General features: G+C 48.3%; 5 protein-coding genes across 5 annotated transcripts; 4 read left to right on the plus strand and 1 right to left on the minus strand.

Annotated features, from left to right (window-relative positions):
• Positions 1-206: 206 nt before the first annotated feature.
• N7525_004581 (glutamate dehydrogenase) lies at positions 207-1809 on the plus strand (the record flags this gene model as incomplete). Its single annotated transcript, XM_002565621.1, has 3 exons — positions 207-255; positions 416-546; positions 604-1809. 3 exons carry the CDS (start codon positions 207-209, stop codon positions 1807-1809), a joined length of 1386 nt encoding a protein of 461 aa, XP_002565667.1.
• A 798-nt stretch (positions 1810-2607) lies between these two features.
• nut1 (putative RNA polymerase II mediator complex subunit Nut1) lies at positions 2608-5969 on the plus strand (the record flags this gene model as incomplete). The annotated part of the gene is made up of 6 exons (XM_061213065.1): positions 2608-3148; positions 3222-3472; positions 3522-3584; positions 3693-4199; positions 4260-4791; positions 4849-5969. 6 exons carry the CDS (start codon positions 2608-2610, stop codon positions 5967-5969), a joined length of 3015 nt encoding a protein of 1004 aa, XP_061070086.1.
• Positions 5970-8796: 2827 nt separating this feature from the next.
• N7525_004583 (ABC transporter sequence) lies at positions 8797-12420 on the plus strand (the record flags this gene model as incomplete). Its single annotated transcript, XM_061213066.1, has 4 exons — positions 8797-9949; positions 10005-10687; positions 10755-11969; positions 12034-12420. 4 exons carry the CDS (start codon positions 8797-8799, stop codon positions 12418-12420), a joined length of 3438 nt encoding a protein of 1145 aa, XP_061070087.1.
• A 65-nt stretch (positions 12421-12485) lies between these two features.
• Positions 12486-13349, plus strand: N7525_004584 (ABC transporter sequence; the record flags this gene model as incomplete). Its single annotated transcript, XM_061213067.1, has 1 exon — positions 12486-13349. The coding sequence occupies one exon, from the start codon at positions 12486-12488 to the stop codon at positions 13347-13349; it is 864 nt and encodes a 287-aa protein (XP_061070088.1).
• A 316-nt stretch (positions 13350-13665) lies between these two features.
• Positions 13666-14781, minus strand: N7525_004585 (uncharacterized protein; the record flags this gene model as incomplete). Its single annotated transcript, XM_061213068.1, is given in 4 exon segments — positions 13666-14073; positions 14168-14228; positions 14239-14438; positions 14494-14781. The coding sequence occupies 4 exon segments, from the start codon at positions 14779-14781 to the stop codon at positions 13666-13668; spliced, it is 957 nt and encodes a 318-aa protein (XP_061070089.1).
• Between the last annotated feature and the right edge of the window lie 7738 nt (positions 14782-22519).

Below are 22519 nucleotides of genomic sequence, written 5' to 3' on the forward strand. Positions count from 1 at the left end.
CGACTCCGGCTTCGACTCTCTCTCTCTCCACATCTCTATATAATTGTACACTCCCCCATCCCATTCTTTTCTTCTCTTCTCATCTACTCTCTTGAATCTCAATTGTCTTAATACTCTCTCTGCTCTTGTCTTTATTTATAATTTATTAGATCACTGCTTAGCATTGATCTACTTACCTAAAAGCAGAGTTAACAGTACCGGCCGAAATGATGCAAAACCTTCCCTTCGAGCCTGAGTTCGAGCAGGCCTACAAGGGTATGTCTCTTTTAATTTTTCCCTTTCTTATTTCAATTCCATATCGTCCATATCACACACTATTTCCCGACTCAATTCCTTTACCCATCGGCATCTTCCCGGCCTTTGGCTCCACCGGGGGCATAATTTCGGGGTGACTCAGCTAACAATCCCGAAACAGAGCTCGCCTCCACTCTCGAGAACTCCACTCTTTTCCAGAAGAAGCCCGAGTACCGCAAGGCTCTTCAGGTCGTCTCTGTCCCCGAGCGTGTTATTCAGTTCCGTGTTGTCTGGGAAGATGACAAAGGCCAGGTAAGACCTTTCTTTTTGAAAATGTCTAATTAATTGCCACATGCTAATTCCGTTCAGGTCCAAATCAACCGTGGATACCGTGTCCAGTTCAACTCCGCTCTTGGCCCCTACAAGGGTGGCCTCCGGTTCCACCCCACGGTGAACCTTTCCATCCTCAAGTTCCTCGGTTTCGAGCAGATCTTCAAGAATGCCCTCACCGGCCTGAACATGGGCGGTGGTAAGGGTGGATCCGACTTCGACCCCAAGGGCAAGACCGATAACGAGATCCGCCGCTTCTGTGTCTCCTTCATGACCGAGCTGTGCAAGCACATCGGTGCCGACACCGATGTTCCCGCCGGTGATATCGGTGTGACCGGCCGCGAGGTTGGTTTCATGTTCGGCCAGTACAAGAAGATCCGCAACCAGTGGGAGGGTGTCCTCACCGGTAAGGGTGGCAGCTGGGGTGGTTCCCTCATCCGCCCCGAGGCCACCGGCTACGGTGTCGTCTACTACGTCGAGCACATGATCCAGCACGCCTCCGGCGGCAAGGAATCCTTCGCTGGTAAGCGCGTCGCCATCTCCGGTTCCGGAAACGTCGCCCAGTACGCCGCTCTCAAGGTCATCGAGCTCGGTGGCTCCGTCATCTCCCTCTCCGACTCCCAGGGTGCTCTCGTCCTGAACGGCGAGGAGGGCTCCTTCACCGCTGAGGAGATCAACACCATCGCTGAGATCAAGGTCCAGCGCAAGCAGATCGCCGAGCTCGCTACCCAGGACGCCTTCAGCTCCAAGTTCAAGTACATCCCCGGTGCCCGCCCCTGGACCAACATCGCCGGCCGCATCGATGTCGCTCTCCCCTCCGCCACCCAGAACGAGGTCTCCGGCGATGAGGCCAAGGCTCTCATCGCCGCTGGCTGCAAGTTCATCGCTGAGGGCTCCAACATGGGTTCCACCCAGGAGGCTATCGATGTCTTCGAGGCCCACCGTGATGCCAACCCTGGTGCCGCTGCCATCTGGTACGCCCCTGGTAAGGCCGCCAACGCTGGTGGTGTTGCCGTCTCTGGTCTCGAGATGGCCCAGAACTCTGCCCGTGTCAACTGGTCCCGTGAGGAGGTTGACTCCCGTCTTAAGAAGATTATGGAGGACTGCTTCAACAACGGTCTCTCTACTGCTAAGGAGTATGTCACCCCTGCTGAGGGTGTTCTTCCTTCCCTCGTGGCTGGCTCCAACATTGCTGGTTTCACCAAGGTCGCTGAGGCCATGAAGGAGCACGGTGACTGGTGGTAAATTAGTCGCATCCCCATTTATTCTGGGAGGTGTTCTGTGACGATTTCTGTCCTCTCTTAAGGAGAGGCAGCTTTGATGCATTTTCTTTTCATTTAAATAGCTTTTTACCCTTTTTGTCAAGCGGGTTACGGATAGAGGCGCTTGGTTTTCTCCACTGTTGCATTCGATTGATATCCCCACTTGAGCACCGCTGTTTGTTTTGGTTCTGCACTTGGGACTGTCATGATGATAATGAGATACAATGAATAACTTAAAAATAATTGTGTGGTCTCGTAAAGTTGTAAACTCTAGATTCTTATCAGAGTCGCCGAGGACTGAATGTCAATGCCATAACTCTCGTTGAATCCTATCCAAGTAAGTCCAATATTAGATACATAGGTCCACTCGGGTGTTGTCTCTGTCATCATGACTTTAAATAATGCTTGTACAACAAACCTTGGAAGAATGTCCGTGACTATTGAATCGTGGCCTGAGGCATTAGAAATATTTCAAGTCACGTGGTGCATTGAGATATTGTTTCACGTGATAATTACGTAATTGCTTTCACGAGCCCGGAGCGCGACCTGAGAAAGAGCTATCCCTCACAGCCTCAAGACCAGCGATCTATTCCTCTAAGGAAAAATGCTTATTGCGAGTCTATAACTTGCAATCTCATATCTAGCTTCTGGGGTGCAGTGTTATGTTGTGGAGATGACAATGCTGCCGGACAGGGCAATCCCCGAACAATGGAGGACCTTCCTCCACCAATGTTTGGCCAATCGTATAGATATAGACGAGTTCACGGACTTGTCAGGGCTGATGTTTTCCCGTTCGCCGGTGAAGGAAAATGAGCTCCTCGATCTGCTCCTTGAAGCGCGCGCTTCCTCCAGTGTTACCTGGGACCCTCTTTTGCCATTGTACGTCGATGGACTGTGCAAGGTTGGGAGGGTCAAGTCTTCATCTGCGCTGGCGAGTCTTTTGAAGCATTCTTCTGTTCTGGATGGGTCGGGATCTGGCGAGGGCGAGGGCGAGGGACAGAGCTCGCCGCCTAAGTCCAAGAAGCAGAAACCATCCACTCTCATGACGGATATCAAAGTCATCCAGGATGTCATGGTGTTTATTTCCACCGGCTCAATTCCCAAGACCGTGATCGAGGCTGCAGATATTTACTCTGCTACCGTAGATTGGATTCTGGCTGTCGTGGCGTGGCACAATAACAGCATGGGCGCCTCGCAACACACAGGTGGCTTGATGGGGTCACCTGACGCGGTCTCGTTGTTTGAGTCGCTTGGGATTCTACTTGCGGCTTTGTCTGGGACTAGCAAAGGACTGGAAGTGCTGTCCAGCGATTATAATCAAGGTAAATCTACATGGTCTCCGCTTGGAGATGATACTACCATATCCGTTGAGGGTCTATTAACGATTTCCGCTAGGGTTGAAAACGAAATTGGGACAGGCTTTGTCAAGTTATCTGCCTCTTTGTATCGATGTCTCTCTGCCGCTTCGACATCGCCTCGAAGAGTTGCAGAAAGTGTTCCATCTTTATCCTGGTCAGCCTTCTAAGACTTTGGAGGGGCCTGGTATTGACGGCGTGAATGTAAATGCCCTCCAGTTTGAGTCTTCTGTCATGGACGCCCCAGTTGTTAACACTAGAGCTGGACTCTATGTATACATAAATTCAATGGTACGCTTCTCTACACTGCGATGTTGGGTTCGTGACTGACTAGCAACAGGTTGTCGGACGTCCTCTGGTCGATGATACCATTCTGATCAACTACCTCACTAATCGATATCAGGTAAGTCTAATCAATACGATCCATTTCTTTCTCACTAGTCAGAGTGGTTCAGAGTCTTTCCATCACTAGTAAAGAGCATCTCAGAACATGTAACTAACCCCTTACCAGGGCCACAATGACGTCCTCATCGAGGAAATTATCACAGCAGCCTTCGATGTTCTTTCCAATGGAGTATATCGCAATGAGTCTAGCCGCACAATGCTTTTGTTCCGATCTTTCCTTGTTAACAAGCTTCCCGCCTTTTTCGCGGCCATCTCAGCAGCATCCATGGTGCCGATCTCAATGGAAATGTGTATCAGCCACGCCTTAAGCCGTTTGGATCCGAACGCATTCCCCTCCTTCTCTCAGATGTTCTCCATGCAGGGCAGCAGTGTTTTATCAGATGCTCGTCAGGAGTTCCTCTTTGCTTGTGCCTCGCATAAGCTCATACGAGAATCTAGCATTGAGCAGCTTCTCGGAGAAAACCCCATGCAGACACTGTCTAGTGGGGGGCCTTATGTCAAGGACGATCTCGTTTCGCAAATCAATAACAATCATGAACGCGCCGAGCAGCTTATTGGTGAGATCGAGTCGATGGAGGGTAATGCAGGCGCGATAGTTGGCGCCGTGGTCGAGGTATGTTTCATACTACTGATGTGTGTTTTCTGAAAGCATTAGGATGCTAATTTTTTCAAGGTCATGCATAATTTGTGTAATCAGAAGGAGACAATGACGCTCAAGAACATCTGCAACTCGCTCTCACGCCGCCCGCAGACCTTGGACGTCATGTTGCTTTTCCGAACTACAAAGCAAGTATTGCAACCTCTTTGTGCTGTCCTGGATTCCTGGAAGTGGGACGAGGACCAGGGCGAAAATCAGCCTGTCTATGATGAATTTGGCAGTATCTTGTTGCTTGTTCTCGCGTTCAAATACCGCTATGACTTGAGTCCTTCTGATATGGGTATCTCGAGCAACGACTCGTTCTTGTTGAAGCTTTTGGACCGGGGCGCTTGCAGCCAGAAGCTGAGCGACTTGAGCGAGAAGCAAAACAAAGATCTCGGCGCTTGGATAGGAGCTCTGTTCATTGCCGAGGGGATCAGCGAAGAGACCATGTCCACTTGCAGCCCACACGAATTTTACATGCTTGTAACAACACTTTTCGATCAGAGTCTTGGTGCATGTGAGTCCGGGAAGCTGGATTTCGACACTTTGAAAGGCGGGTTTGAATGTAAGAACATCGTCACGCGGTCGCTTTCCATTAGATACCCAGCTAACCACAATACAGATTTGCTCGAGCCGTTCCTCCTCCCTTCCCTAGTCGTCGCATTAACATGGCTGGGCAACCACATCTGGGAATCAGAGACCGACAAGACCGACCCCACAATCCCCATCAAAACCCTCCACTCCCTAGTCAAACCCAGCTCAATCTCCGGCGAGGCTCAAGCCATCCATCAAACAGTCTTGAACATAACCGGATGCCCATTAGAAGAACAACTAAAAAACGTCCGAACAAGAAACACGTCGCGCACAGATATCAAACCAATCCTTGATGCCTTGGAGCCATACATCTCCTTCCGCCGCGTCGGCAGCTGCCGCCGCTCCGAACTCGACACCTGGACCTCCCACCCGACAGGCGGGCTAATAGCCAGCATTCGCGCAACTCTCCAATCCCTCGTCCTCTGGAGCGCCAACCCAGGAATCAGCATGGCCCCACACGCATACACGCACCGGCAGGTGCTAGCAGGAATCCGCATGTTGGGGGCAACACGCGTGCTTAGCGCGATAATCGACGAAGTCAAGCAGCAGACCGAAGCAGGCAGTGGACATATCGCACTGGACATCGCGACGACAATGGTATGTGCACCGATGACGGAGTCCTTCGCCGTCGACCAAAACAACTACCACCCAGTCGACCCGAGCAAGGAACCTTTGCCGCGGTGCGCGATCCTGACGCTGCGCGATGCCTTGGCGCTGCAGCACGAGAACGTGCCTAAGATCTCTGAGAGTGACCCGCTGCGCGCGGAGGTCGTGGTTCGACTTTCGCGCCGGGTTAATATGCTCATGGCGCCGCCGTCGCAGGTCTCGAATATCGATGTCTCGAATATTATTCAGAATATGCATCTTGGTGTTGAGGGGCAGGAGGATCGGATGGATCTTGAGCCTTCTGCTGCTGATGTCGCGCGTAATACGGTCAATGAGGATGATCCGGATAATATCAACCAGATGTTGGATAAGGCGGCGGCGGATGCGGCGGCTGCTGGCATGGATGGTGGTATTGGTGTGGGTCAGGATATGGGGCTTGATTCTGGGGCTGGCATGGATGCTATTGATGATGTGCTTAATGCGGCCGATATGGCGGTTGGCAATCCTGAGTTCCTCGATTTGGATATGGAGGGCATGTTTTAGTTGGTGTGATGGTTTATCTTTGGTATCTATGGACTCAGGTGTCCAATCTATGTTTTGGTAAACGATATGTTTCATTTGGACGACACTCCTGCAGTATTATAAATGGATATATGTATCGTATGGAACCAGCGTAAACGGTTCATGGCAGACTTGCTGCACAACCCACAAGCAAAGAAAAGAAAAAAGTAGCGTCAACCCCATAGCCCCCTGGCATATTCAATCCTATACCCAAGAAAGACATCACCGCCCAGTTCTAGAAACAACAGGATATATCATTAGCATTTTGGTCAACACGATGCAAAACCATGTACGTACAAATCTCCAATATTTTCCCAATTCCCTCTGCCAGCTTTGGGATCCCCGAGTTAGGGAACAGTTTCTCCACGGCTTGCATTGGGGTCGGGAGGAAGTCTCTGTTGCTGAGTGGGATTGGGGTCGCTGCTACCAAAGCGGAGAAGCAGAGGGTGGCAATGACCGAGAGTTTCATGTTGTGCCGGCTTCTTGGATCGGCTTAGACTGGTGTCGTTGGTTCCTGAGGATATATATACATGTAACCTATAGTACATCAGTGACCGAGTCCACATAATAGCACTAACAATCTCGGTGCGTATCTGAAGGGGTCACTTACTATTATGCCTTGTCAGGTATATTGGTTAGAGGATTTTTCGGATATATTAGAAAAGAGAGAGAGATCGCTTCCAACGCGTGCCAGACAGGCCCTTCTTATCTACATCCCCCACTGCTGTTCTTAGCCAAGAGCTAAGACCCATACCAGAGGACTTAAAAACACGGAGCTACCTCATTCCGGTGGCTTGAACCTTCTCGTGAGAAAGTTTGGCTTCAGCGTCAGGGATTTTAGGTACGCGACGACGCGTCTAGAAATTGGGATGTTGAGGTTTGTATATGTAATTTGCGACACGCAAATTATATGATTAGTGGTGGCAGTTATTGTATGGCAAACGGTAGGATCACAGATCACACCTGAGCAATCCGTGGACGTGTTCCTAGCATATGAGATACAGCGGAAAGGCCGTCAGGTAGTCAGGTATGTAGTCAGGTGAAATTTGCCTCCCCGTAGCACTATTAAGTTCGAAGGATGTTGTGGTCGGCTTTTACTTCCATAGTTGCTACTAGGAGGAGGTGTAACATGAATTCCGGGACCTAGAGTTTCCAGGCTGTTATGTATCATCCCGACTAGTACCTATATATGAGTAAGGATTCTGCAGCTTCTAGTACCGTGAAGCAAAAAGGGTCTAGTAGGTATCGTCGCGTGTCTTTTTAGTGCCACACGTGAAAAGTCCTTTCTTCGTACCTATAATAGCTATTACTACATAACGAGTCACAACACGCTGTTGCTTAATGACAAAATGATACATCTTCGCACCTTCCCGGGTTCTCACTCTCAAACACTCTAGGGCTAGATATGAAGGGCACCCGAGGCCCCTTCCTAAGAATAATTCTAGGGGTCACGCTTTCCTGCCGTAACCCCCATCATGCACGCATGACAGTTTCCTTTCTTCCATCAATCCCAAAATCTATGAGAGGGTATCGTAGATCCAAGGCATGACCCTGACGCACTCAATCGGTTTACTTCAGGTGGTTGGCTTTGGAACGGGCGACAGCAATTTGCCTGTCGCTATGTCAAGTTCGACCTCTCAACACTCCCGCAGCTACCTGCCTCTTCAGATAATGCACTCGAGTGTTAAAGATCTCGAGGGCCAATAGAACAAAGTGTCCCATTACCATGAACGATGGACACGATATCGCTGCGAAACTTCAAAATTCCAATGCAGGCAGCCAACACTTCACGACAGCTAGTGAAGTTGCAACTATGGACTTTTGTATGGCCCTTTTTTTATGCAGCACGCCAGATTCTGGCAGACCCGCAATGGATCCGGGCAAGCAGTCGCAAATTTCCTAATTGGGAATCAAGGCACATATTTCCTGATTGGGAAGACGCCAGGCCAGAGTTCAATTTGGTAAGACTCGGGTAGATCGGGATCCCCGGGAACCCGGTTATCGGGATTATCAGCCCATGGAATCTTCACGGTTTCGGTGCCTCGGCATTGCTAATTTGCTCACTGTCTTGACAGTTCAATTTTAGGGGATTTCGGGTTTGACCGGGGGTCTTAATCTAGAACACTAATCTTTATCCAGAAATATGTAAACATTAACCCGTTAATATGCTGGTCAGATTGGCCGCCTACGAACGTCGCGTAGAAGTTATACATAGATCACCAGAGATTATCAGTTGACAGTAATCAATCCACTTCAAAATAAGAAGCAGGAACAATCGGTTACTAATGCATTATCCACGGATAACATCCATCGTACTTTTTACAGTGATCTGCAACGTCACTGTCAGCCCTAAATGTCTCAAGTGTCAAAACACAATAGAAGCCGGGTGAACCGGACAATTCTCCGGCTTCCAATGCTTAGCTGTTGAACAGCCTTTGGACAACCTGGAAATTTGCAGTTCGCTCAACCCAAGATTTGCCCAAAAGTGGGTTTCGTCATGGAACTCGGCCTCTGTGCCGGGTTTTCCAGGCTCCTTTGGATCTATTCATAGGGGTGAAACAACGGCCTCTGCATTAGCAGCAATAATGAACAGAATCATGGTATAAATTCGTTTAGCCAATAGGGAACGGCTATTCAATATCAGCCTTCCAATCTCCTATTCCTTCGGGTCTGGAGTCGGCACATATAATGACTTGCCCCTTTGTAGAATTTTATAGGATAAATATGCTAGACCTCCCAGGTTAAATAACTTGTGCCTCTATATCTTTACTTCTTTGACCAATCTCCACTCTTTCAAAAGTCTCCTATCATGGAGCAGCATCCCGGCCTCGATGATGGATCGCTGCACAGCGAATACCAGAACGAAGACGAAAATGATAACAAAAGCCCGGACAACCAGCCCATCCATAAGCTCAACACTCATAATTTTACTAGCGTGGAGACCCTGCATGTACCCCAGGCCAACATCCACGAAGCAAAGAGTTCCGAGACTTTGAATGTCGCTCACGCCGACACTTCAATACCCCCCAAGAAGACTGCGGAATGGAGCATGACACCGCAAGTGATCCGGAATGCAGAACGTGACGAAGCTGCTGGATTCAAGAAGCGCGAGCTAGGTGTTACATGGCAAAGTTTAACCGTCGATGTCCTTGCTGCCGAAGCCGCCGTCAACGAAAACATGATCTCGCAATTTAACCTTCCTCAATTGATTAAGGATTTTCGCCGAAAGCCACCACTCAAGTCAATCTTGTCAGACAGTCATGGATGTGTCAAGCCCGGAGAAATGTTGCTTGTGTTGGGCCGCCCTGGTTCGGGGTGCACCACGTTGCTCAAGATGCTGTCAAATCGCCGCGAAGGTTATCACACCGTGAATGGTGACGTACGTTTCGGAAGCATGTCCCCCAAGGAAGCTGAGGACTATAATGGCCAGATTGTGATGAACACAGAAGAAGAGCTCTTCTATCCACGTTTGACAGTAGGCCAGACCATGGACTTTGCGGCCAGACTCAAGGTTCCTTTCCATCTACCGGAGGGAGTCCAAAGTGTTGACGAATACACAGCGGAGACCAAACAGTTTCTTCTGGAGTCTATGGGAATCAGCCATACGGCAGATACCAAGGTTGGAAATGAGTTTGTCCGTGGTGTATCGGGTGGTGAGCGGAAGCGAGTCTCTATTATCGAGTGTCTGGCGACTAGGGGTTCTGTTTACTCCTGGGATAACAGTACCCGTGGTTTGGATGCCAGTACCGCATTGGAATGGGCTAAGGCACTTCGCGCTATGACTGATGTTCTCGGCCTTTCCACCATTGTGACCCTATATCAAGCGGGAAATGGAATTTATAATCTCTTCGACAAGGTCCTTGTCCTTGACGAGGGAAAGCAGATCTACTATGGTCCTGCGGCTGCAGCTAAGCCTTTCATGGAAGACCTAGGCTTCGTGTACACTGATGGAGCAAACATCGGTACGTATTTCCTACATCTGACAACCAAGCCTAGTATCAACTAACAAAACCATAGGCGACTTCCTCACCGGTGTGACAGTCCCGACAGAGCGGAAAATCAGACCCGGATACGAAAACACATTCCCCAGAAACGCCGATGCCATTTTGGCCGAATACAAAAAGTCCAGCATTTATGACCGTATGGTCTCAACATATGACTATCCCGACTCCAACCTCAGCCGCGAACGCACAGATGCCTTCAAAGAGTCTGTTGCGTGGGAAAAGTCCAGCCACCTGCCTAAGGGTAGTAGTCTGACCACCAGCTTTTGGGTTCAGCTCATTGCATGCACCAAGCGACAGTATCAGATTCTGTGGGGTGAGAAGTCAACATTCATCATCAAACAGGTTCTGTCATGTGTGATGGCGTTGATCGCTGGTTCTTGCTTCTACGACTCGCCAGACACTTCCGCAGGTCTCTTCACCAAGGGTGGCGCTGTATTCTTCTCGCTTTTGTACAACTGCATCGTTGCCATGTCTGAGGTCACTGAATCCTTTAAGGGCCGTCCGGTCTTGGTCAAACACAAGGGCTTTGCTATGTACCACCCGGCTGCGTTTTCCTTGGCTCAGATCATGGCGGATTTCCCGGTGCTGTTGTTCCAGTGCACTATCTTCTCGGTTGTCATCTATTGGATGTCTGGCTTGAAACATACTGCGGCTGCTTTCTTTACCTTCTGGATTATTTTGTTCACAACGACTCTGGTAAGTAGTCGTTTTCTTATTCGATTCTGACAGGTTGTCGACTTGGACTAACTCTTACATCTTTCAGTGCATCACCGCTCTTTTCAGATTTATCGGATCCGCTTTCAGTACATTCGAAGCCGCGTCTAAAATCTCGGGAACTGCAGTCAAGGGCATTGTCATGTACGCAGGTTACATGATTCCCAAGCCCCAGATGAAGAACTGGTTCCTCGAACTGTACTACACGAACCCCTTTGCCTATGCCTTCCAAGCTGCCATGTCGAACGAGTTCCATGGGCGCCATATCCCTTGTGTTGGTAACAACCTGATCCCAAGTGGCCCTGGCTACGAGGAAGTCGGAGCCGAGAACCAAGCTTGTGCGGGTGTTGGTGGTGCTTTGCCAGGCGCAAACTATGTGACCGGCGATCAGTACCTTGGATCACTTCACTACAAGCACTCTCAAATGTGGCGGAACTTCGGTGTCGTCTGGGGCTGGTGGGGATTCTTCGCCATCCTGACAATTGTTTTCACATCCTACTGGAAAGCGGGTGCTGGCGCTGGCTCTTCTCTTCTTATTCCCCGCGAGAAGCTCAAGCAGCATCATGCCGCCGTCTCCGACGAAGAAGCACAAAATAACGAAAAGTCTACTACGCGCGAGACTCCCGACGAGCCCATTCAGGTTGACGATGAAAATCTCAACCGAAACACATCGATATTTACCTGGAAGAACCTCACGTATACAGTCCAAACCCCCACGGGCGACCGAGTGCTGTTGGATAACATTCACGGATGGGTCAAGCCCGGCATGCTAGGCGCCCTTATGGGCTCCTCTGGTGCGGGAAAGACAACACTTCTTGATGTGCTTGCTCAGCGTAAGACAGATGGTACTATCAACGGCTCTATCATGGTTGATGGCCGTGAGCTCCCAGTGTCTTTCCAGAGGATGGCGGGATACTGCGAACAACTAGATGTTCACGAGCCATACGCAACCGTGAGAGAAGCATTAGAATTCTCTGCCCTTCTTCGCCAGTCTCGCAACACCCCTAAAGCAGATAAGCTCAAGTATGTCGACACCATCATTGATCTTCTCGAGCTCGATGACCTGGCAGACACTCTTATCGGTACTATTGGGAATGGACTTAGCGTTGAGCAAAGAAAGCGTGTCACAATTGGCGTGGAACTGGTATCCAAGCCTAGCATTCTGATCTTCTTGGACGAGCCCACCTCTGGTTTGGATGGACAATCGGCCTATAACACCGTTCGTTTCCTTCGCAAATTGGCTGATGTTGGTCAAGCTGTTTTGGTAGGTCTTCTATTTCTCCAATTCAACAACTACAAGACCATTTTGCTGACAAGTGACATTCTAGGTTACGATTCACCAGCCTTCGGCGCAGCTCTTTGCTCAATTCGACACTCTCCTTCTTCTTGCAAAGGGCGGAAAGACTGTCTACTTTGGCGACATTGGCGATAATGCGGCCTGCGTTAAGCAATACTTTGGCCAATATGGGGCCCAGTGCCCTACCGATGCTAACGCAGCTGAATTTATGATTGACGTTGTTACCGGTGGTATCGAATCTGTCAAGGACAAGGACTGGCATCAGATATGGCTCGACTCTCCTGAGCAGACTCGCATGATCGCGGAACTGGACCGAATGATTGCGGATGCTGCTAGCAAGCCCCCGGAACTGTCGATGATGGATTCGAATTCTCCATGCCTCTTTGGGAGCAGACCAAAATCGTCACTCATCGGATGAATGTCGCGCTTTTCCGAAACACCAACTATGTCAACAACAAGTTCTCCCTTCACATTATCTCAGCCATGCTCAATGGGTTCTCTTTCTGGCGTCCTGGCCCAAGTGTGTCAGCTTTGAACCTGAAGATGTTCACGATCTTCAACTTTGTCTTCGTCGCTCCCGGTGTCATCAACCAGCTTCAACCGCTCTTCATCCAGCGCCGCGATATCTACGATACTCGCGAGAAGAAGTCGAAGATGTACTCCTGGGTTGCCTTCGTTACCGGATTGATTGTCTCCGAGTTCCCGTATCTCTGCATCTGTGCGGTTCTCTACTTTGTCTGCTGGTACTACCCCGTCTGGAGACTGCCTCATGAGTCGAGCCGATCTGGTGCCACATTCTTCATGATGTTGATCTACGAGCTCATTTACACTGGTATTGGTCAATTCGTCGCCGCCTATTCACCTAACCCGACCTTTGCTGCGCTTGTCAACCCCTTGATCATCAGTACTCTTGTCCTGTTCTGCGGTATTTTCGTCCCATACATCCAGCTCAACGTGTTCTGGCGGTACTGGATGTACTACCTCAATCCCTTCAACTACGTTGTCTCGGGTATGTTGACCTTCGGCCTCTGGGGTGCCAAGGTTACCTGCAATGAAGATGAATTTGCTTTGTTCGAGCCGCTCAACGGCACCACCTGCGCGCAGTACCTGTCGGATTATATGTCCGGCGCTGGCTCAAGCATCAATTTGGTCAACCCCGATGCTACCTCGGCCTGCAAGGTCTGCCAGTATACAGACGGAAGTGATTTCCTGAGAAATCTCAATATCATGAACTACACCACCGGATGGAGAGATATCGGTATCTCGGTCATCTTCGCCATCAGTGGATATGCCTTGGTATTTGGACTCATGAAGTTGAGAACCAAGGCTTCCAAGAAGGCCGAGTAGGTTGATCGTTTCATCATTTTTCTCCAAGCCCTTCATTTCTTCGGAATGCTCATTGATTGAGCCTTTTCCTTCTCCGATCTTTCTTTTGCCATTCTCTGGTTATTTCTTGTTAACCTGTTATACAACATACACTCACTTCGCGGCCTTTCACGCATGAAGCCCTACACCGCGCATTTCTGCGTTTTCTGTCATCGAGAACTTTTCCCTCCCCTGCATACAGTGACGGTGCATAAGTTTGGACACCCCCCTACCCCACCCACTAATATTATGTAATATTCTGCCGGTCCAAAACCTCCGGATTTCCATTGACATCTACCTAGTACGGTGTATACCAGCCCTGACTTTCAATGATAGCTTCCACCCGATGCGGCATTGTAGCAGATAGGTTCTCTATATGCTTCCAATCCAGCAGATTCCATGCTTCTTGCGCAGTAGCGATTAGCAGGTCCTTTGTTTCATCGGTATTACGCATATGAATCAGCTCAGGTCGGAGCTCATATATCTTCTGCTTTAACAACGACCAAAGGTTCTCGATCGGGTTTAAATCTGGAGATATAGGTGGCCAATCTATAACCTCGATTTGCATCTCATCTAGAGCCTCCCTAACAATGATTGCAGTGTGCGAAGGCGCATTATCATACTGAAAAATGCTATCCTCGTGCACAATCAATGTAGGTAGGATTCGACGATATAACTCTTTAATAACAAAGCGGTTAATACCCCCCTCTTAGATTAAGCGTCTCCAAAAAGGGGAATTAAACCAGTTCGCCGGAAATCACCACAAAAAGCACCCTAAAACATCTGCTTCACTTGCTTACCCTTATAGGGTAAGCCTTGACATTGCCCCTACCGAGGCTGGTCCCGCGGGCGTATAAAAGTCTATTCTTACTTAACACCAATACCACGTTCAATAGAGCACTCATTAAACCAATAGACTCGGCCCCAATCCTTAGGTGTAAAGTGACGATACTTCAGAGCCCATTGTAGACGTTTAACCGCGTGAGCTTCGGTTAAGTAAGGCCGCCAAGAGCAACGCCACTTCCGTATATTCTTAGCATTTAAAAGGCGTCGAATTGAGTCATATTTAACCTATATAAAAGGTTAGAAAGGAGTATATAATAGCATAAAGTAGTATTATACTAACTTTATACGATACCTTAGCAAGCATATCCTCACGAGTGATTTTCGGGTTCTTAGCGATAGTATCAAGCAGTTTCTCACGATCAGCTTCGTCCAGCTTCCTAGGGCGTCCAGTACGGGGCTTCGTGACACCGCCGATTCTCTCACGATCGCGTTTAATGGTATAACGAACCCCAGAGATAGAAATGAAAGGATATCGCTTCTGAATTCGTTTATACCCCCACCCAGCAGCGCTATGAAGCTCACAGATTCGCTCTCGTAGTGCTGGGGTAAGCTCACTACGCGGAGCCATAGTGAAAATGGGAGGTGTAGGGGGTAAAACCGCGTAGAGACGCGAGATCATACTAGCTATACTAGCGTGTTAGGGCGTGTTAGGATAGGCGGTAGGGAGGGCGGTGAGGGTGACCCACTATAGGGGGTGTCCAAACTTATGCACCGTCACTGTACATGTTAATGTTACTAGGTAGCATATAGATTTTAGAACATAGAGCATAGAATATAGATTGTACATTCTCGGACCTTTATACAAGAGCCTCTACGTGATCAAGTTACAGTGTTTATGCACATGACTCTATGTAATTGAAATAACCACGAGTCTAAAAGGAAGTGAGTAAAGCCATACGACGTATATATATTCGCTGAGTAGTCACATCGACGTATACTACAACCAACCCGTATTCCATTTCTCCGAGTTAGCCGCCCATATTGGAACATGTACTCCGTACTCCGTACTCCATACTTCCTGAGCCCTACCTGTCTCCACAATGTGATGAAATTGCATCGACACTAGGGCCAACGAGCTGGCGCGTGGGGATGTATCCATTTGTGCACTGGAGACATTATCCGGGGCTAGAAGTGTGACACATATTTCACCTTCCCGATCAGGTAGTGGAAAGGTAAACCCAAAATACAAAGGAATCTTACACCGATGGACTATCTCCACAAGCGAAAGGGATCTCTCGAGTGGAAATGATGGGGTCGACCCAGCATCGTGGGCCAGCCTTGGAGAACGGGACCATTTGCTTTCCTAGAATATCACCGATCATTAGCTAACGCTTGCAAGCTTACACCGACAACATGGAACCTCCTGTCATAGTTGAATTCCATCGAGTACGGAGTATGGAGTAGCTTACCCCCAATCTTCCCGCGGAAACCGCGAAATCGGAATAAATCCCACATTCTCCGACGAGATGCACGTGGGTGGGAACTCTCCACAGTGACAGAATCCGATTCGGCGCTGTGAAGAACTCGGGATCTGCGCACGAGCTGGTCTGCAGAAACTCTGGTGAAATTTAATGGTTTTTGGGTTTTTGAAAAAAAAAATGAAAAAAAAGGAAAATTTTTGCTTCCCCTTTTCTATTTCTCGTTTCTTCGAAGATTTGGTTGGCAGAGGCTGGGGTTTCTTATCACATCTCACACAAAATACTGGTATTACCGTATTTGCCCAGGAAGGATTCCAAGGTTGCTGATCGCTCGGCAAATCTCCTTTCATAGAAACCTGGCCCTAAGCGGGGAGAGCCATTGAAAGATGGGGAGTAATCCGTAAGTCCGAGCTTGTTAAACAAGATAAGAGTCCACGGGTATGTTGTCATAGTCTCAGGGAATTGAGGGCATGTTCTTCGTTCCCGATTTCACAGAGAAACGGTCCTTGTTTCCCGCGTCTATTCCGTCACGTAATCCAGTTAAGCAAAGATCAGCAGTGATAGTGGAGTGAAAAAGGCGTGTTTCTTGGTTCTCATTAGAACCAAAAGCCAAAGCTCCGCCGTGAGCACTTCTGTGTGGTCCGTACGGAGTAGATACCGGGCTTTAAACTAGACCACTTGATTCCCGATGCAGTGGTCCACTGGAGTAAATAGTTGACTCCAGAGAATATTCCATTTCCGGCTAAATGGGACCGTTGCTAGAACAACCAACGACGAACACTGTTGAGGATTCCTTGTGTATCTGAGTTTAGGAGAAAGCGAATTAAAAAAGGGTTGCCGTCGAAACCACAAAGTAACCGGTTCGGCTTTTCGGCTTGCCTACAATGTTGTAGGGAAGCTTCAAGCCCTTCCAAGGTTATCCCCACAGAATGACGCAGTAACCATAACTGTCCATGAGTTGCGCCAGGTAAGGCTATGTATAGAGAAGACTTCGGAGTACGGAGTAGAACTCTGGGTATGTCGGAAACAGTGGAGTTGATGCGATCGCCAACAATGTGGAGGTTGTTTCACCTCATGGGGTTTTCTAAAATGAGATCGCCATTCCAAGGTGCTTAATAGATTAACTGAAGCCAAAGGAAGAGGGATCGGATTGGAAATTGTGCCTGCCTAGAAGGTGTGCTGGTCCACGTGACACAGACACACCCCAGGCACATGCTTTTTTTATTCCCGAGGTCTCCTGCAATCTCAACAGTTGGATTACAGGGTCGATAGTCTATTATTGACTCACACTACGACTGTACGGTTAGTCTGTACTTCGTATTAAACTATCCCTCGTAAATGCGACAAGACGCCTCTATCACATCACCAGCGCGGACGCGACGGTGATCCCTTTAACCGTGCCGTCCTGCACTATTCTGATAATGATACGTTCAATCCAATACCTATCATATCCCCTCTTTCATCCCGCCCCAAGGAAATGGCGTGAATGTGGGGAGTCCAGGTTCATGGTCAGCACCTTACAATAGTAATCATTTCAGTGAAACTATTGATCCCCTCAACGGCCTGAACGCACGCAACGCGACACAAAGTTATCAATAGTCTGCTCCGTACGGAGTGACGCGGTCTTTCCGATAGGGCCGCTAGTTTTCTAGCCTCCCCCACACGCTCTCAAACCCCTGCTCACTGCGCAACGGCCAGGTCTGTCCCAGTTGACAGGGGGATTGCTGTTAAGTCCCGCATTGCAATTCAATCACGTGCAGCGCCAAACAAAGAAATCGAACAGCTGGAGATCCCAACGATTCTTTGAGTTGCATTGCCCGAAGCAAGGTTGACATTCAAGTCTCCAGAGACGAGTAGGTTCTGACCTCGAACTCTACTCCGTACCAAAACTCTGGAACTGCGGCACAGCCGCCCCTCTATCCACACTTTAAGGGGACGTTAAACTATTGATTTTAGAGCAAAACATGATGGACCTATCGAGCTCAGGGTTTTCAATTAATTAATACCGCCAATGAATGGTCAGTTATACTCCATAAAGTGGATTTACGACCACATGGTGCATCAAGCTCCACGCGAAGACGCATGGTAAATCCTCGAGGCAGCCCCTGACTGCGAGCCTCCACTAAGGCAACCCGAGTCTTTGTTCTTGGGACCGGAAGCTCTCCCGCACAAAAGTTCCTTCGCCATGCTAAAAAGCAAGGGGACAAAAGGCTGCGATCCAATTTCGGGCAAAGCTCATCTGCCTGATCGAATCTGGACTCTCTGGGCCCGATTATCGCCGGTCCTAATCTAGCATCTCAGATCGTGGACAAAGTGGTAACAAAGAAATGCATCGCGTGTGGCGGCCCAACCCCGGTTTATACCCATCTCGGACAGAGGTTATACAGCCGACGCTTCACTGTGCCGCTCATTTGGTGGCCCCGAGCCCTGGAGTGCTTGACAGGTAACATAAGCTATCATGTATAATCTGTTGGTGGCGTCGGGGATATGAAATTAGGGAAAGAGGCGCAGACTAGCCCCTAATCCCGGAAAGAAGTACCGGTCTGGACCGTTGCGCGGAATCCTGCTAGCCAATCCGCCAGCCGTGTGCATCCGGTGTCACCTTCTGGTGGCTTTCTAGACAGCTGCGGAGGCCGTCCCGGATATTTTAGGGTTTAGAGGATTTCTTTCCTTGTGGACTTCCCCTTAAGGCGAAATGAACTGTGGAGTATGGTGAGTGGAGATGTATGCGTAGCTTCTATCTTTCTTTGTTGATTGCCTCCATATCGCCCCATCGGCGACTATCCCTGGGTCGTTTCTTTCATGCGCGGGTCTAAGTGGGCTTTGGTATTGAATCGACAATATGGAAACTTACGCTGTATGTAACATTGACCATTACCATCTAGCAAATCACTATACAAGGTCCGGTATCATGTACGCATTTTTTGGGTACTTTCTCCCGCTAACTAGACCCTGTAACTGCTAGCCTGATCTTTCGAATCCAAGATTTTGAGAACGATCTAGATTTCCAGGGTTGTGCATCTGCTTTTTGGACTGCTTATGAATATCCGTACAACTGTAGAGGACTTTACAAAGTAAGGAGTATACTCCGTGGACGTTGAATGGATAACCCCTGTTCTGAGTCCACCGCCATTCCGCTGCTTCTATTGATGAGCTTGGATTATGTGTATGGAGTACGCTGCATGCTTGTTTTTATTTGAACTGCTTGTCAATATTATCCACGATAAACTTATGTATGCATGGATAATCCCTGTGACCACCTAGGCAGGCACCAAGGTTCCGTACGCATCCATGGGATCTTGTGTTAAATTCAATGTCGAAATTCAGTGGTCGCGTTGTTACGGGGTATTTTTAAGTTGATGTAATATAGCTGATCGACATCGTCTTTAGCAAAAGCTTAAACCGGATATATATATATGAAGAAGAAGGGGTGTAGACTTAGTCGACAATGCACAACATATAATACACGCTGGGGTATGATGTTAGAATATGCTTTAAGTATGATTTGGACCAATGTTCTACCAAGGGTCACATCTAGTAGTTTGCGTAACAGCGTGATTACAGGATCGCGATCGTGGGGTAAAGGCCACGAAGAAACGGGCGCGCTCTCAGCCATCAATAGAACGTTGGAAAACTCGGTGAGAAAGCATAGTTATGAACTTTAGAGAAAATGAATGCTAGCGCTCTCTGCATATCGAATCACGTAAGATGCAAAGACCGACTTTATTGAGATCATAACCAAAATCCCAAGGTTTGGAGCGCGATCTTGCAGTCGAATGCAGGTACATGCACTACCTATGCATAAAACTGCAGTGTTATTTCAGCCTCAGCCGCTCACCGCATCTCAACAATTAATGCCACGAGGTGACACAACATAAACTTGAAGACTTGTCTCAACAGCTAGAATTCGGATTGTCTGAATGCATGCCCACGTGTTGGTCATGGGACTTCCTACCAGAGGATCCTGATGATATATTGCATGGATATATGTCTTCCATGTTGCTGAGCCATACGCAACTAGGTTGTGGTCCAATATACAACCTTTTTTAAGCGGCTGTTACCATGTGTTCATGAATATATATCGATAAGACAGGAGAGATCTTACAAGTAAGCTACTCTCCATACCGCTTACATCCAATAGAGGCTCTGTCCATACAATAGTTACATGTAGGTCCCCGCCCACCACTCTGACCGCATAGCATATACCTCGCTATTTGGCACGTTCCACTGACTCTCGGATGCCAACGTTGATATTCCAAGACATCGACTCAGGTATCTAGCACGCTTCCCTGGTCTTGCCTCGGCAATTGGCCCCACAAAGCTAACTAATATACAGTATGAGATGAGCATTAAATCCAAAGATTAGCGTCTTGCTGATTAACCCTGCCATTGAGCCGTTCATTTCCTATACGCGAGGAGCACGAGAAGACAGATCACGTCGCACTCGGAGAGATATCCTCGGCTGGAAATATGTTGTGTTGGACGGCTTGGTTTCAAGGCATCAACCCCTCGTTCGTAGTCTGAACTAGATAGTTTGTATGGGAGCTCGCTCCTTTCTCTCCCAACACAACTCTCTCTCTCTGCTTCCTGGGTCCCTACACACCTTAGAGCCCAACAAAATATCACCCGAAGGATAATCATTCACAGCAACAAAAATACGACTGACAATAAGCAGAGACATAACATGTGTCTTATCACAGAAACCATTCCTGATCCAGACTGGCCCCAAGCTTCGACCTAGGTAGGCTCCTACCTAAAATGGTTGCCTGGATGCGGGTCGGGCTTCTTGACCTCGGTGAACATGTTAAACAGATCAGATATATGTAACGATACCACTTTCCCCGATGATCTCTTGTCAACTAGACGGGTCCTGCATCACAGTAGCACAATGGATATATACTAGTTAGTACAAAGTACTTTGGGAGAACGACCGTGCATGCCCCACTACTTGGGCACGAGTCTGCCGGGATGTGATGTGCTCGTGTGCTTTGCAGCTTGCTGACGAAAATGTACAAAGTTACCTAGGTAAACAAACAGCAAACTAACTAGCAAGTTAAACTAATAAAGCACATACATATGTAGGGGTAATTGATCTGTGCTGTAGGTAATATCGAGATGAGACAAGCAAACAGTGTGAGACGCGGGCTGACCCGTCAATTGTATCAGTCTATAAGTTGCATTGTGCGACTTTTTTTTTTTTTTTCACTGTATTTTTACTTTAGAGAGTTCGAGAGACAATAAGTTCAAAACAAGACTATATCCAAACTGGGTGTACATTTGAGAAGCCTCAATATTCTACGCGATCTATATACGCGACCGTAAAAAGCACGTCGACATCAGAGATATGAGACTTGGTCTAAGCACCTCCGTCCCATGGTTCGAACCCGCCTCCGGCACGGACATTCCACCCATTGAAGGTATGGCCCGCAGATCGCCTTCTGCGATTGCCCTGATGTGATGATATGGAGGGGGCTTGCATTGCACTACTATGGCAGCCATCGATTGGACCCCACGAGGGGCGGGTTCGGACCTTTTTTTATTATTTTTGTTTGTGCCGACACTGCTCACTCGCTCTAGTTGGCTCGGCTTGATAGCTTTTTGCTGACTTACATTAGTCAAACATTAGTTATCAGGAACTAGCAATTCTATACTTCCCCAAGGAGGCAAAGACTCCAGAACATGTGACGTGTGACCAATGCGTGCTTAGGAGAAATAAGTATGCGTTTTGCACATTTCAATGTTGACTGGCGACTGCAGAATCACCAAGTTCACTTAGCTCTGCGAATCCGTTGGTCGAGCTGCGGGAGGACGTGCGACGCTGTGATGGGGAAAGGGGGAATAGAATAGCGTATGGATGTCATTGTCATAGTGTATTACAAGTTCCATACTTAGTATCTCCAATTACTCCAAGCCTAGACCATGGGAGGGCGAAATTCGCCTCTATATTGTCATTATTCAATTTTGCGACTTTCGACCCTGACCCATGATTGAATATCGAGTATTTCTGTCCAATTATTTTAAAAAGAATCATTGGAACGTGTTGGTCAAATAACATTAATGTGTGCCACATCAAAGTATTCACAGAAGAATATTCCAAAGTTCATTCTGGGTCGAGGGGCAATGCACATTCTATTGTTAGTCAACAAAAGTACATCAAAAATTTTCATGCGGCAAGGTCCTCCCGTATCCTCGCATCTATTATTATTCCAGGTCTTAGACAAGAGCGGGTCCGCGTCATGAATTTCCCCGTGGCTTCACATAGCTTGGAATTAGCTAGGATTAAGTATGCCTCACTACAACATAGGCAAGCATCGGGTAGCTTTGCGACAGTGTTCGACTTTTTCGCAACTCGCCACAGCTCGCGTTTGTGGATCCTGTTTGCCAATTGCGAACCTGTTCCTGTGGTTATCGCCCCACGCGGGAGGGGAAAAAGAAAAGATGGAGGGGGATCTCAGTATGGTACTCCGTTCATACAGCTTGGTCCGGATGTCAATAGAGACCGGGGTCTGGACAAGGGGCAGGGATTTGAGATTTGAGATTTTCTTATGTGAGGTACGGATTACGGAGGGATATAATATTTGCAACCTGGTGAAAATAAACCATAACGGCTAGGAGAAAAAGACTTTTGGCTGCTGTCACTTTGGGGCCCGGTCGCTGCGCTGTCGATCCCATCCCGGAAAGATATTGGTGACAGGCGACCAGAAGATCCCCTTCCCTCAGTTTTAATGATTGATCGAGTCCCCCTGCAGGCTCTAGCACACGGTCAATGCATTAAGACATGGCCTGACTTAACCCCACAAGATTTATGTCGCTGTGGCAATATGATTGGTCTCAGGCGGGAGAAACTTTCAATTGTAAACAAATTAAAATGGAGGATTTATTGCGTTT

The sequence above is a fragment of the Penicillium rubens genome (genome assembly GCF_028828025.1).
Source record: "Penicillium rubens strain IBT 27055 chromosome Unknown utg000002l_segment0_segment0, whole genome shotgun sequence".
Taxonomy (NCBI): Eukaryota; Fungi; Ascomycota; class Eurotiomycetes; order Eurotiales; family Aspergillaceae; genus Penicillium; species Penicillium rubens.